Source organism: Glandiceps talaboti, chromosome 5, assembly GCF_964340395.1.
Source record: "Glandiceps talaboti chromosome 5, keGlaTala1.1, whole genome shotgun sequence".
NCBI classification, from domain to species: domain Eukaryota; kingdom Metazoa; phylum Hemichordata; class Enteropneusta; family Spengelidae; genus Glandiceps; species Glandiceps talaboti.
In genome coordinates, this window is record NC_135553.1 from 10630903 (window position 1) to 10646482 (window position 15580).

Here is a 15580-nt window from a genome sequence, read left to right on the forward strand (position 1 = left end):
GTTTTCTATGTTCACGAAAACTCACATTCAAATTACTGGTTCAGCAGTGCTTGAAATACACACACGAGTCTTGTATGACAAGGCACCTTCCTCGATCGAAGAAAAATATTGGGGAAATAATATCTAAGGGTACCAGTGATTACCGTACTTGCTCACTGCATGTGTAATACCAACAACATTAGTGCAGACAGATATGCAAATGAGCTCAAAACATTCTATGATTTACATAAAGTTGTGATATCTGAAATCACATGCATGAACACACTTTACAAGACAGTACAATGGTATAATCCCAGTTAAGTCAACAAATGATTTGAGATATAACTCAATCTTGCTATCTTACTTCACATTAATTAATTTAAAAAAAAATGTACAAAAATAATGATGACATACTAATTAATGTTAGTATTTCATTTTATTCAGTGTAGTTAATACACTGGCAATAAGTTTACAAATATATACAGCACCATTATTTGGCATAATATACACTGTGAACAACATCTACAAAGGACTGACTGCCATTTAAATGACGACATACTCTGCAATGTACTCTTACAGGATAGAATGATGTGTATGTAGAGTCACTCTTTGCAAGGTGTTTCTCTCATACGCAGGCAACTTACAAGGCATTCTCACCAACTGTGCCTATCGAACACACTAGGATCTAACTATATTGCTGAAAATTCAAGCTAAATACTTTTGATGAAGTATACTAAGAATTCACATTCCACTGTTCTCAGTTTATAATTATAAAATATCAATTCCGTTGCTCTTTCTGATCAATATATAATAAAAGTGCCAATCTCTGGTATTACATTTTTAATTTTGTCATGATCAAACTACTTTTTACTATGAAGGTATTTGTCATCTGTCTGTCTGTCTGTCTGTCTGTCTGTCTGTCTGTCTGTCTCCTCAAGGTACATATACCAGTACACATTAGATGCGCCTAGGTTTCTTGTACAAGAAGTTGTCAATGCTTGGCGGTTAGCCATTACAATGACAACTTGACTTTGCCTATAGTTCGCTAGGTTTGAATTTGTGTGTTGCTGACAGGTTTTAATTTCTCTGTAGCTCGCTGGGTTTGAATTTGTCTGTTTGAGAGATATTCAAAAATATATGGCATGGAAAATTCACTACCAATAGGAGAGAAGGGATTCGTAAAGCCTACCAGTTTAGGATATCCTAGGCCTGTCTGCTAAAGATTCATTCTGACTTTAGGCCTATCTGTCCTCTACTGTCAGCTCTGTGCTAACTTAGTCATGAGGTTCGTGTGTACTACAGTCTCTATATAGTGAAGTGTCAATAGTTTTTTCCCTTATAATCATAATACAAGGGTTGCTTTTCCCCAAGTTTATCTAGACGACTTTCAAACATCTGTACAGTTGATGATGATATCACATAGAATTCATATACGTTACATATAGAATTCACTCTTCTGCTGAGATGGAAATCCTATCCTGTTTGCTATCATATCCCTGTGTGCCATAAAGATGCACAACCGGTGACACAGACACTAAAGTAACAGGCTGGGTTGGCACAATACACCAACAATCAAAGGAATTCTTTGTATGTAATGGTGGCGGCATCTTGATGTAAACACGTGATTAGAACATCTCTGAATTTATCTAGTAATGTCAGGAGTTGTGATCTTCTTAAGTTCTCATAATACATGATTTCCTCCAAGTGGTGAGTTCCTCGGAAGTAGGGGCACAACCTGGATGACAGAAAGAAAAGAATGAACTCAGGACATATACAGATCATTTTGAGAGTAACTTTCTGTGTGTATCAACATATCTACATATACAGCACATTTTACCATAAATTACTAACATTCTTGGGTGGGGGTGGGGGAAAAAGGAACATAATCCACCATCGGTGATGACACATTGACAAATTCTATCTATCTCTGTACTTCTTAATACTTTTATCAAAATGTAAATTTTGTTTCTATGCATAATCAATTTTCTGGCTAATCTACTTCATATGATTTAAAGAACAGGAAAATAAAATTAGATAAACATCTTTTCATTTTACTCTGTCTTCCTCTAAAGCAGGTGAGTATATATGATGTACAACTGTTGACATCGAAGCGTTGATGAATTGAACTTGTTACAAACAGGGAAAGTAAACCAATGAATGGGCACTTGGCACAGCATGCTGGAAGTAGAGACAAACAGTACATTTCATGGTTTGATAAGAACTGCTGTATGGCCTCTTTACATAATAATTCACATTCGCAAACAAATTTGAAGTTCCACTTGGCTTTACACATCATGAAGAGGCTATAAAACTATTCTTATCAAACCATGAACTGTAATACAAGTCTCTGCTGTTCCAACATGCTGTGCCAAGTGAATTAGTTTACTTTCCCTGTTTGTAACAAGTTCCATTCGTCAATGCTTCGTTGTCGGCAGTTGTGTGTGTTTCTTTGATTCTGGGGATACAGCATTGATAGTAATAATAATATTGTTACCTAGCAAACAGTCTGAGATCTTCATCATTACTAGCAGCTGGTATACTTAGAACACTAAGTCGTTCAGCATTAGTTAACTCTGTCAACAAGTCTTCTCGTACTCTCTGTCTCAAATGCATATGTTCTTGTACTAGTTGTCCATTACTGCTAAGTTCTGGTGATTTGGCAGACAGACTGTCCAAACTAGGACTATGTGACATGTCTTCTGTGTCATCTACAGACACAAGAGTAAAGAAAACACAAACCTTGCTTAGAATACTTGTCATTGCATGATGGGATTGAATAACGTGTCAATGAGAAGGAGAACATCTTGATTCATCATCCTACTTAGACCGTAAGATATATTGTGTTGTTCAGCCCTGATGCGTGCTGGCGGATAGTGTGGTACGGATGTCTACAGACTACATCCTACATATAAAAGCCATACAGGGCATTTGGCTCTGTCAGGACAAAACTACTTGTCACCAGGTTATACTTCCATGCTGTCACCAACTCAGTACATGCCAGGTCAATATCAAAGACAAACATGACAGTCACACTTCATCAGCTTTATCCAACATTAAGCATAACTAGATGGTCACAAATACTATGAAGCAAGGTTCAATCCAGCGACAAAATGATGACGCTTAGTACAAGCATGTCTTGAGGAATGTAAATGGGTTTGTTGGTTAGCAAGACATGGCTTCTATGGATGTCAGTGAAAATCTTTATTTCTACAGTATGGCTTTGCATGGAAAGCCTTCTTCAGGGTATTGAAAAAGAACAGAAAATGGAGGACATATATTAAGTAAAAAGTCATGCATGGCACCAAGGCACTCACTGCCATGATAGTGTAGTGTATGCACTAGCATTGCATTCAAAGAGTTAATAGTTACAGTGTGTTGAGATAGTGAAAAGTCTTGCATTGCCTCAAAGCCCTCAGTGTCAGGGTAGTGTATACACGAGCATTGCATTCTAAGAGTTGATAGTGACTTGGGATAGTGAAAAGTCTTGCATGGCCCCAAAGCCCTCAGTGCCAGGGTAGTGTATACACTAGCATGACATTCAAAGAGTTGATAGTGAGTTGGGATAGTGAAAAGTCTTGCATGGCCCCAAAGCCCTCAGTGCCAGGGTAGTGTATACACTAGCATGACATTCAAAGAGTTGATAGTGACTTGGGATAGTGAAAAGTCTTGCATGGCCCCAAAGCCCTCAGTGCCAGGGTAGTGTATACACTAGCATGACATTCAAAGAGTTGATAGTGACTTGGGATAGTGAAAAGTCTTGCATGGCCCCAAAGCCCTCAGTGCCAGGGTAGTGTATACACTAGCATGACATTCAAAGAGTTGATAGTGACTTGGGATAGTGAAAAGTCTTGCATGGCCCCAAAGCCCTCAGTGCCAGGGTAGTGTATACACTAGCATGACATTCTAAGATTCCATTCAGATAGTGATAATATATAATCAGTTTACATACACAATGATTCAGGTAATCCAGTACTGCTGCCTGTACTTCTTTCTGATATCTTGTGTTGTCTTGTTACAGCAAAGTCTGGGAAGTCACTATCACCTGGTGAGTATCTATCCAGTGGTGTTAAAAATACATACGTATGCAGCTACAAGAAAAGCAAAATTAAGAGCGATGAGTCAGGGATGATATTTTTTCAAAGGGAACATATTAGATCTGGTTGCAATACAAACTTGTCAGTAGTAGCTATTTTAAATGTTTTATTGTTTGGTAGCCTGCTTTTGCAGCTGTGAGCCCTAAGAGGCTATCAAACTGAAATTAAGTGCAAATAAATCTAACATATATAGGCTGACAGAGTTTGTCTTATACACCGTATCACAATGTATGACATTCTTCCTGTAGAATCTGATCATGACTTAACTATGAGTTTTTTGTTTTTATTTCATTTCTATCATATATCACAACAAATGAATCTGTCAGTTAGCTGTGTGATATTGAATTCTGCTTGGTTTCACTATGTTTTAATTGATACTATATTTGGGGGTTGTGAACTTGCCCTGATACTATATTTGGGGGTTGTGAACTTGCCCTGATACTATATTTGGGGGTTGTGAACTTGCCCTGATACTATATTTGGGGGTTGTGAACTTGCCCTGATACTATATTTGGGGGTTGTGAACTTGCCCTATAACAACATGTTATTGGCCCAGCCAATGGCGACATTCTGGATCATGAATTACACTAGTTTAGGAGGGGGATAAGGAAGCAACTCATATATGTACATACTTCACAAACCTCAATGAAACATGATGGGGGACGTTATCAGCTTGTGAGAATTTCTGAAGTCATGCATGTGTCATGACTTTAGAAAACACTGATGAAGCCATGGTGGATAACTGGCGAAAGTTTTGGTGAGCTACGAGTATTTCTTGGTGCAAAATGAAGTTAAATTTATGAACATAGACTGAACGTCTGCATAGATGTACTTTCATCATTTCAATATATCATTTGTCAATCTTCTAATCCCAATGATAGTTAGAAGCATAATTACTGTCATTGTCAATAGTAATTGTGGTTTGTGAATTACAATCTCCAGGTGTGTATGTAAAACAAATAGAATTGGAGTTATACGGCCTTTTATTAATCTTACTTCCCTTGACTATATACAAACGATCATTACCACTTACCTGTACCAGAAGTCTATTCTGCAGCAGCCAAACTACTGTTCTTACTTGTTCAACCTACAAATAACAAAGATATACATTACTGATGAAATTTTCTACTCACAGAGTCAAACGATTTCGTGGAGGCAAATCTCAAACTTTCACTGACATCTCGTTAGCATCATGAGGGATGTACTATGATGGGCTATTTTCATGTATCTCAAGAGACATGTGAAATAAGCTTGAGAGAAAAAACTGAGATCTTGATGCTGGCATCCCAGTTTAAATTTGGCTTCAATTGTAGTAGGGCACAGCTGATGAGATGACGGTGAAAATTTTGGATTCAAATCCAAGAAATTTTTTCACTCTATAAGTAGTAATTTTCATCAATGACTATGAACCCTGGAGTCCATTCTTTTGAAAAAGTGTATACATATGTCGTAAGACTTCTCAGCAAGTCTTACAGTACAGATTATCCTATCTCCAATTGTACATTTTACAAAATAGTATGAATACATGTATGTTACACTTGGGAAATCAAGATCACCATGAAAGAAACCATGACATATAGATGTTTTTAGTTTTGCATCTACAAGACTCCTGGGTTCACTGCACAGATATCATCCTTTAGCCTGTTTAGCTAAAACCTAGAATCCAGGCAAATGGGGATTTTGAATTCTGATTCCCTTCATGGGGAAAAAAACAAATTCAAAACCCCCATTTGCATGGATTCCAGGCTAGCATGGCTAGTGATAGGAGTGCTGTTCACTATTTAAACCTTTCAGACAAATATTACTTTTTAATGATAAAAGTTTTGTGTTTGAATGGTATTCTCATGGGTAAATATCTTTTTTTAAAACAGACACTAAATAATGCATACAGTACTGTCATATCTTTCATTTTAGCATCAAATATTATTTAAAATTCCAAACTATCTTATTTATGTCACTAATCTGCAAAAATAAAGATGATTATAAATAAATCAAATTTTGTATGTATTTAGACTTAAAGTGGCCATACGGATGTGGATTCGCTATTCATTTTGGATTTTTAATTTATAAAAAAAAAATATCATGGCTTCCTACTTGGAAAATCAATGTGAAACAACATATTCCAAGTCCTTGTTTGTAACTTAATAAATTGCAAAAGATTAATAAAAGTGTAAAATATTTGTTAATGTATGTACAATAACAAACACATTTTTAGCACATTTGTTAGCTTGTAGCAATGATTTACTGAGTTCCAAACACAGATTTAGTAAATGTTGTGTCACATTGATTTTTCAAGTAAAAAGCCATGATAAAATTGTTTTAGAAATACCCAATCCTCATCCATATGGCCACTTTGAATGAATGGAGATAATCAAAGTAAAATACAGTATTCTACAAAACTTACAATGTGATACTTTGACTGTACAGAATCATTTTCTTGTGATAGAATATGAAACATGAGAATATGACATCACAAAAATACTTAATACTGACGATAACTCTTTTTTCACTAAATGACATCACTACAGCCACAGATAACTTTTTTCTATTGTCAATGCCACAACGTAGACTAGACTAGTGACTGTAGAGTTCTAAGCCTTTGGTAACTACATGGTGCTTTCTGATGCCACTATCTATGGTGAAAGATGCTATCCAACATCGGAAAGATTGTTCATTCCCTTGATAAGGACATGAACCTGAGACACTTAAACGTTTAAACGTTGCCACTTGAGGGCGCTGTCTAGGGAAAAACTTATATTGCATTATAATCCAATACTCAAACTCAATCCAATCCATATCATTTGCATGCAGGTATGCAATAATGTTTTTTGGTATTGCACTGCTGTGAAAATACCACGAGTATGTGTGCACCAGTGCAAGTAATCTCTGGTACTTAGGTAATAATTTCATGACCTGGTTTCCAGTTCTTTTGGTCTTCATACTGTAGTTGGGTATATCTATATACTGTAAGTGTATATTTAGTATTTACCTGTTGTTGTTCAAACCCTAGAAGGTTTCTATGTTCTCCCAATGGTAATGGTAATGAGAAGTCTGACAGGACAGCTGTTAATGACTGACCAGGAAACTTACTGGTAAACTCTTCCACCAGTTGTGAGTTACTGGAAAATTAAAATAAACATGTACATCTGATTTAGTACATGACATACATCTACACTGATACAATCTTACTGTATGTTATTATAGCTATAAATAGTGCAGATGAATAAATTACACCCATCCGCTGGCTAAAAATATGAATTTTGCTAATCTATCATTAATTTTAGATAATTATCTCATTTGGTTACAAATGTACTTCATCAAGTTCATGTTTATTTCTCATGGAAACATGTGTCTTAGGGGGGTTTCACTATTTTAAAAATACAGTCGAATTCTATTAATCACCATGTTTATTCATGCATGGATTGAGAGCTGCAGATAGTAACTCCACGGCATTAAGCTGTCCATTACAAGTCAAAGCTATGGCATCACTCTCAAAAGGTCAAACCACAGCTTCATGCACAGAAACAGAACTGTACCAATAAATAGGAATGTAATATTTGTCAAATTTAATAAGTTTAGAACAAGGTTACTTACACATGTAAATCACAGTTAGGTGATAGTACATAGACATTGGTTTCACACAGTGGGTATATTATAGTAGCCTGACCCCAGTAGACTAAATGACCGGCAATCTGAAACACCTACGAGAAATAAGAGACAAAGAGATAGTAAATAATAACACTAAATACAAATCTGTTATAGAGCGAACCCCATGATGTCTGAGTGACAGTGTGTTGCACACTCAGGGTATTTGTACCCACACTACCCCATGTGTCATGGGGTTCTAGTTTTATCACATGTTTAACCAAAAGGGCACATTTTTGTAATAAAGTATAGCTGTGTGGTCACATGATCTATGTACAAGGAACACTAATTTGCATACAATAATGTTTTCAGTATTAAACAGCAGTGCAAATACATACCAACTGTATACACCTGCTGGATGACTTTTACATAGCTTTAACAAAAGCTAAATCACAGTCCTGTGATAACTGTTACATCCTTGGGACAAAGCTACATCACATTCCCGTGATAACTTTTACATACCTGGGACAAATCTAACTGCAGTCCCGTGATAACTTTTACATACCTGGGATAAAGCTAAATCACAGTCCTGTGATAACTGTTCCATACTTGAGACAAAGCTAACTGCAGTCCCGTGATAACTTTTACATACCTGGGACAAAGCTAAATCACAGTCCTGTGACAACTGCTGTAAACTTTTCAAGGGTGTTGTTGTCTTGACAACTCTGGTAAGTGAAGGTGATGAGTCAGCTGGCAGTACATCAAGTAGACGGTTTTCATCTCCTAATAACAATACAGCATGGTAAGGTCTGATAGCTCTTAGACTCTTCTCAATGACATCAGGCTAGAAAATAAAATTTGGATGTGATTACACAAACGGATCACACTCATTGCGGTAAATGTAACATATGTTTATGATGCTGCTTGAAAGGAACAGTATTCTTTGTAATTATTGTTTTCATAGCATACTTCACTGACATATTATATAATTGAGAAGAATTGCTCTATTTAGTTATTTTGGTTCAAGCACTCAACACACATGAAATGTCTGGTAATGAATGAATGAGAGAAGATATGATGTAACTCTTAACTGCCTGTACTTTGGTATAGGCCACATAAAGTGTTTTTGCTAAGGTGTGGGCACCCCAGTAACATTAACGAGGAAATCTGGTAAACTGTGGTATTGTTTCCCATTATTTGCCATATTTTGTTTGGGGACCCCAGTAAAGTAAAGTGACTTGGAAAGTGTCCGAAACTCAGGTGAATTTTGCCTACTAACAGCTCCTAAAAAATCTCTGGCTGCAATGTGTCATCCACACGGATTAAAAACAACTGATGTAGTAAAGAGCTGTAAGACTTACCTCTATATGCATTTGTTCCACATTGTGAACTTTGTGTGGTAAACAGAAACTGACTTGTACCCAGTTATTTATACGGATACTTACTACTCCAGAATTGCACAAACTGAAAAGGCAATAAATAATTTTAGAACACATCTCATGCATTTGTTACGTTGTGATTTGTCAATACCTTGTCATGAGTACGGTGGTATTACTCATTTCAATGCTGTTGCATGCAAAGTGACATTCCCATGGGCCAAGGCCCTCGGGAAATAGATTTGTTTTGAGGTGATCAACAGACCCTCGATGGGAACAGATGTATGCTATCACAATCATGGCCAGTCAACATGTGTACAATCTATGTAGTATTGAAAACAGTGAAATAAAATTGGCATACTAACATTTTTGAACGTACATGTAGGTACAACTCAAATATCAATTTTTTTAAAATTCACAAATCAAACATCCTACTGATATGAGTGATGTATTTCTGCTTTTCAATTCATAGATTCATATTTCTTAAATGATCACTGTTTTATTTGCAAATATGATATAATTTTAAGTAGGGGAAATACTATATTTGTTGTAACTTGTAATCTACAGACTAAGCAATAACATGGGAGGCTGTAAATCAGCTCATTAACCTGTAACCATGACAACATTAAGCCTGAATTGAATTAGCCCATGTGAATTGTAGCCAAGCTTATAATGATTATAACTTTACACGCGTATTATCGTGTATTAGTAAGTTGTCAAATATGTCTGTAAGCACTGTCCCTCTATCACTATCATGGTGATAAAGGGAGTGTGCTGTAAGTAAGCAAAATGCAAACAGCTATAACCCAGCAAAGTAGCCTGTGAGTAAGCACATAATTAGCTTGCAAATTAGCAAAGTAGCCTGTGAATAAGCACATAATAAACAAAGTAGCCTGAGTAAGCACATAATTAGCTTGCAAAGTAGCAAAGTAGCTTGTAAGTACACAATTACCCTGCAAATTAGCAAAGTAGTCAGTGAGTAAGCACATAAATACCTTGCAAATTAGCAATGCAGCCAGTGAATAAGCAATAAATTAGCTTGCAAATTAGCAACATAGCACTTACTTTTCATATACATCCTTCAAATCCCTGCATAGTTTACTTTTTGGTAGCATCATTCTGAATGGAGACTCAGCCATGTCTTCTGGTAATGCTGCAATTTCATCATGTACTGATAACATGATTTTGGCTTGATTACTCAGATAGCCACATCTTCTCTCTTCATGTCTCAAGGCCAAGGACAATCGCTTTGACAGGTCATGATAGCAATGGACAACTGACTGGACGACATCTCCCTTTGGCCAATATAAAAAACAAAAGAAAATGATGTTATCTGATAGGGGGCGCTATTCCACTAAATGTCATAATTTCCGGTTGTGAGTAGATGTACCTGCGTCATGATCATTTATCAAAACTTTTGATATTAAAGTGTTCACATGGCACCCTTTATTGTGTATTTTATTTTGTTTTTTATTTTTATTTATTTATTCATCTATTTTTTTAATACATATTTTGAGTTCTTATTTTTAGTTTTTGCTGGCTACGAATACCAGCAATGGACCAGTGTATCATTTAAAGGTATGCCTTGTAATAATAATATATATGTAACTGTACTAGGTAATATTTGTGATAAATCTGTCAACTCTGTTTGCCATGGTCCATGCGTTAGTGGTTTGTCGTCCTTGGTTCCCAATCTCTACAAACAATGAACATTGTCTAATGAAGGACAACAGATTTTTGTTGTTGGTCAAAACATTGACATTGGAGAAGAAAACATCTATGGTCAAAATGACTAAAACTGAGTTTTCTTGTGAGTAACTACTTACCTATGGAGAGATGAACACCAAATTTGGCATACCACAAAGAACGATTGCGATGTCAGTGGTGTGTGAAAGGAGGTTAGAGGGCATATTGATAATATACCTGTATCATTATAGTGACCTATCTATACGTACACTAACAATGTCTTACCTGAAGTGCAAATACAACATTAAATAATATCATGGTGGGAGCTTCTTTACTTCTTGTTCTCTAGATTGAGTGAAAGAAAACAATTTAGAATTGTAGTGGGGCACAAAATATGTTTTTTTTTTCAATCAAAAACAGTTAGCGATAGGTAACACTAGAAAGCTGTCAAATGCTGTAGGCACACTCAAGGATTGGAGCCTGATGTCTTGAGCTTGAAATTACATACTTTAACTAAAATTTTTCAGATCTAGAATTGGATCACCACCATTGTCTCATAGACAATTTTGACTACATCTTGTCTAATTCTATCCATATTTATTGTAGATATTCTAAGGAGGATGTTGCATACTATTAGTTAAGTTACTGCAGTATATGGCCACTACTATGACAAAACCCTGTGACACAGAGTGCAAGTCTGGCATACTTGGGGTATTTGCACCCCTAAGTACCCACACTGGCACTCACGCAATAATGTTTTCGGCATTGCCCTGCAGTGCAAATACCACTAGTATGTACACACACCGGTGCAAGTAATCTCTGGTACATTACGTAATAATAATTTTCATGCAACATAGTCTTGACTTACCCATCTATTGTTGACATCCTGAACTAACGTAGGATGTCCTACAAATTTGACATCATCAACTTTCAGTTCAAACTTATATCCACTCAGCTCACTTTTGGTTGCTAGAATGGTTGTCAGGATCTCATCGGAATATCTAGAAATGGAAGGAACAGTGTACAGATGGTGATTTAGGGAAGGTCAGAGGTCAACAGAATCATTTCTGTCTGTTTTAAAAAAATAATTGGCTTCTGCAGAACCCCAACAAATGTCACTCAAAGTATCTTCTGATTTTACATTTCCCAAGAATGATGTAATTTCATCGTCTTTACAACTATTTCAAACCTTATTCTGTTTACGTCTATATGGACACAAGTTTAAGTAGTTAATCTCTAAGATCTTGGACCAACACTTTGAGGGTTGTAGAATAAAGCTGAAGGTGATGCGTACCTCTGTCTGGGCTAGCCCCCTCTGTGGCAACCTTTGATTGTTTTTTAAAGTAAGCAGAGTAGCCCAAGGGGTCTAGCAGCTAGGCTAACCACTGATGTAGTGGGCCTTTGAAATGTTCTTTGACAGTACTGAGATTAGAGACAACTAATCACTCTATGAAAAATCAATTCTGATAAATAGATATATTCTATTTATTACACTTGGTGTATCTATCAGTGTACACCAAGTGTAAATACTATGTATGTAACATCACAACAGAATTTTTGTATGGAGTGTGATCAGTTGTCTCTAGTGTGGGCACTGTTACAGAACATTTCAAAGGCCTGTGTTTCACTGTACTGGTAAACTGTTCTCAGTTTGAATTAAGAGCAATGGTTGTAAGTATGTAGCTTATAAATGTATGTAGAGTAAGGCTTCTTTCATCAACAGAGATCAGATCCCATTTTGACAAGACTTGGCCTGCAGAGAGCACGGTAATCATTTACCACTGTACAAAGAGCAATGAAATGCTTTGTACACATCAAATATCCTGAAAAAATGAGCATAATTTTTCACTTGACCCATTCAAGAGTTCCTAGATTCTTTTCTTGTAACAACACTCACAGAGTTTGAAAGGATGACCTTTTTAGAATGTGTATTCAAATTATTCATCAAATTATTTATCAACAGTTTTAGTTAATTGTGATGCTTTGGAACATCATCATCCCCCCCCCCCCCCCCCCCCACCTGGCCAGACTTCTGGTGTTTTTGAAGCCACATGTACACAGTCTAATTTAAGATTATCAAAACTAAGTTGAAATATTTGTAGTATGTTCATGCCTTCATATATTACTTTTACTGGTTATAATCTGTGTGGCATGATAGAAAGATTTCCTCAGGGCCCTCTCACCTTTGAAACTGAAGGACAAACACTGAGTCGCCATCAGTGTGCCATCTAATAAAAGATAAAATCCAATTTAATTTGTTGTCATCTGGGTAAAAATGGATATCCTTGTAAGTCACCCAATGGATATCCTTGTAAGTCACAATTTAGTGTGTTAAAAGAAATTAGTGTGCATGTGTAAGTGGCGTGTCAATTAGTTCAAAAGCACACACGGTTCCACATAGGGAAATGAAGCAAATCAAAGAAAAAAAAACACAAACTTTTAGGATGGATTAGTTTGGTTATATAGTTTGGTTACAAAATTGAAAATGTTTTATTGGTAATTATCATGAGCAAGCAGGTGAGGTTGCCCAAAGGAAATCTTTCTGAATTGACATCATTTTTTTTTACATTATATATTTATCATAATTTCCTGGTTAGTGTCAAGCCACTATCTGAGTACTTGCAGTTAAACTAATTCTCTTGTAGTTAGAAAGTTAGTTTCCCTAAATCAGTCTGAATGGTCAAAACATGAAGTGCAAACTGATGAAGGTTACAAAATCATTCTCCATTGTAGACTTCACCACTTTTTATCACACATTTTGCAGCCATTCAGAACAATTTAGTCTGAATTCTGCTATCTCAGCCAAGGAATGGTCATGGCAGTCAATTTTCAGCCCAAATGCAGCCATAATACAGCCATTATGTGGCTGCTGTTTTGATTACAGTTTATAGTATGGCCAAGTCTAGTACCACCCCAGTGTCAGTAGCTGGCCCTCACTGGAGAGGCTACTGCCACCGCAGTGGCACTAGCCATTCCTCACTGAAATGGCTAGTGCCACCCTCCATGATATCCCGGGCTACGATATTTTTCATCGCTGAACATTACCCAACAAATAAATCACACAGAACTCTTCAAATGCTTCCATTTTACCGTAAAACACAAAATGGAAACCTAGTATTTCATTTCTAATGCAGTGCACAACCACTCAAACAAGTCTCTGTGGGGGGGGGGGGGGTGTCGCAAGTGTCAGCGCTATTGTGCATATGCATGACACCGGTACATGCACGAGGAATGGCTGTCACTACGGAGGCTTTTTGAGCAGTTGTGCGCTGCATGAGAAATGAAATAATTGGCTTGCATTTGGTATTATAAGGTAGAATGCAAGCGTTTGAGGAGTTCTGTGTGATTTATTTGTTTGGGAAATGTTCAGCGATGAGAAATATCCGGGTGATGGCACTAGCCCTTCCAGTGAGGAACGGCTAGTGCCAACGCGGTGGTACTAGACATGCAGTTATATTAATGACAAAATATTTCCTTCTTGCTTATTAAGCACTTCTGACAATAACCTGATCTGGTGAAATGTTGTGAGAACTCCACACACACACACAAATGTAGTGTCAGTGATTTCTATAAAATTAGGAAAATGCACACTATTATTTTATAAAATTTTGACTAGTAACTGAGTATCACTCATGAAAGTATGGCCACACAGAGAAAACTACAAAGTATGGTGAACACCACAAGCACCCGTGCAAATACCCAGAGTATTCCACTCAGGCGCTCACACATCATGGAGTTCTATCTTATTACTTACCCTGCTAATTGACCTGACCCCCTGCCAGCTGATGCTGTCTCCTTTGAGTCTTTTTTGTCTTCCCGTAGTGCGTATGGATTCCGAGAAGTGTCTAAAATTTAGAACAGAAATATTATACTCCAGAATCTAACATAACTGGTTAACAAGAAAGGACATTGATAGCTGTGTTTGTTTTTAATGCTGCATGCTTGACCATGGATCAGGAGGTAGTTGTTTCTACCTCCATGGATGATGATTTGACTTGACTTAGTGTGTACCGTATGACAGGGTGTCAACTGATAAATACTAGTTGGTCACCAGGCAAAGTACTAATATTAATAAAGTGAAAGTTGAGTATACGTTCCACATATATCACGAAAACAAATCAAGAATACTAGTAGTTGTTTTGCAATAAATAATGGCCAATGATGATGTTGGTGAACTGTATAACAATAACAACGACGACGACGACAACAACAACAACAACAACAATAAACAACAACAGCAACAACAACAACAACAGGTTTTGAAACCAGCTGTATGTGGATCGAACATTAGCTAACTAGAGGGCATAGCGTGAAGGTGAGCGAGAGAGAACACTTCCCTTAGTCGTTGATGATAACATAGACTGTCTGTGGTGATACATGTGATACTATCTGTCTTTATACATGTAAGTTTTGATGTAGTCTGTGATCGATCGACCTGTAGGTGTCACTCTCGAGGCCTCGTACGCCATTGCACTCAACGTCTGTAGCATGTATGGTGTACTCACTCTGTTTCGTGACTTCTTTGTTCCCATCGAATTCATAGGGATATCTAAACAGAAGTCTGTCACCCCTTGACCCAGACGACACTATAATTACAGCGATAGGGTTACATTTGGACATGATTTTGGGAAAAATTGGGGGGAAGATCACGCAGAATATGTTTCTCAGATGGGCGCCGCCATTTTGGAATAACTGACCAATCAAGTGACGAGACCCACAAGCCTTTACGACGGGACAAAGTTCATGGAACTCAAGTTTAATTTACTGTATCATTATATTATTGCCATGGATATAACAATCCAGAATGGCTAAAACACTATCCTTTTTGAATCTCATTTTTCCATTTTCACACTCAAACAT

The 15580-nt window shown here is 36.9% G+C and overlaps 1 protein-coding gene across 2 annotated transcripts; it reads right to left on the reverse strand.

Moving 5' to 3' along the window:
- Positions 1 to 469: 469 nt before the first annotated feature.
- LOC144435162 (GATOR1 complex protein NPRL3-like) lies at positions 470 to 15392 on the reverse strand. Of its 2 annotated transcripts, XM_078123729.1 has the most exons (14): positions 15226 to 15392; positions 14475 to 14565; positions 12904 to 12948; positions 11589 to 11721; positions 11006 to 11065; positions 10100 to 10329; positions 9020 to 9122; positions 8311 to 8502; positions 7668 to 7774; positions 7063 to 7192; positions 5107 to 5160; positions 3929 to 4067; positions 2474 to 2687; positions 470 to 1714 (listed from the first exon to the last, which is right to left on the reverse strand). In XM_078123729.1, the coding sequence occupies exons 1-14, from the start codon at positions 15338 to 15340 to the stop codon at positions 1552 to 1554; spliced, it is 1776 nt and encodes a 591-aa protein (XP_077979855.1). In that variant the 5' UTR covers positions 15341 to 15392; the 3' UTR covers positions 470 to 1551. The 2 variants fall into 2 exon arrangements, with proteins under 2 accessions (XP_077979855.1, XP_077979856.1); XM_078123730.1 differs by lacking the exon at positions 12904 to 12948.
- Positions 15393 to 15580: the final 188 nt, after the last annotated feature.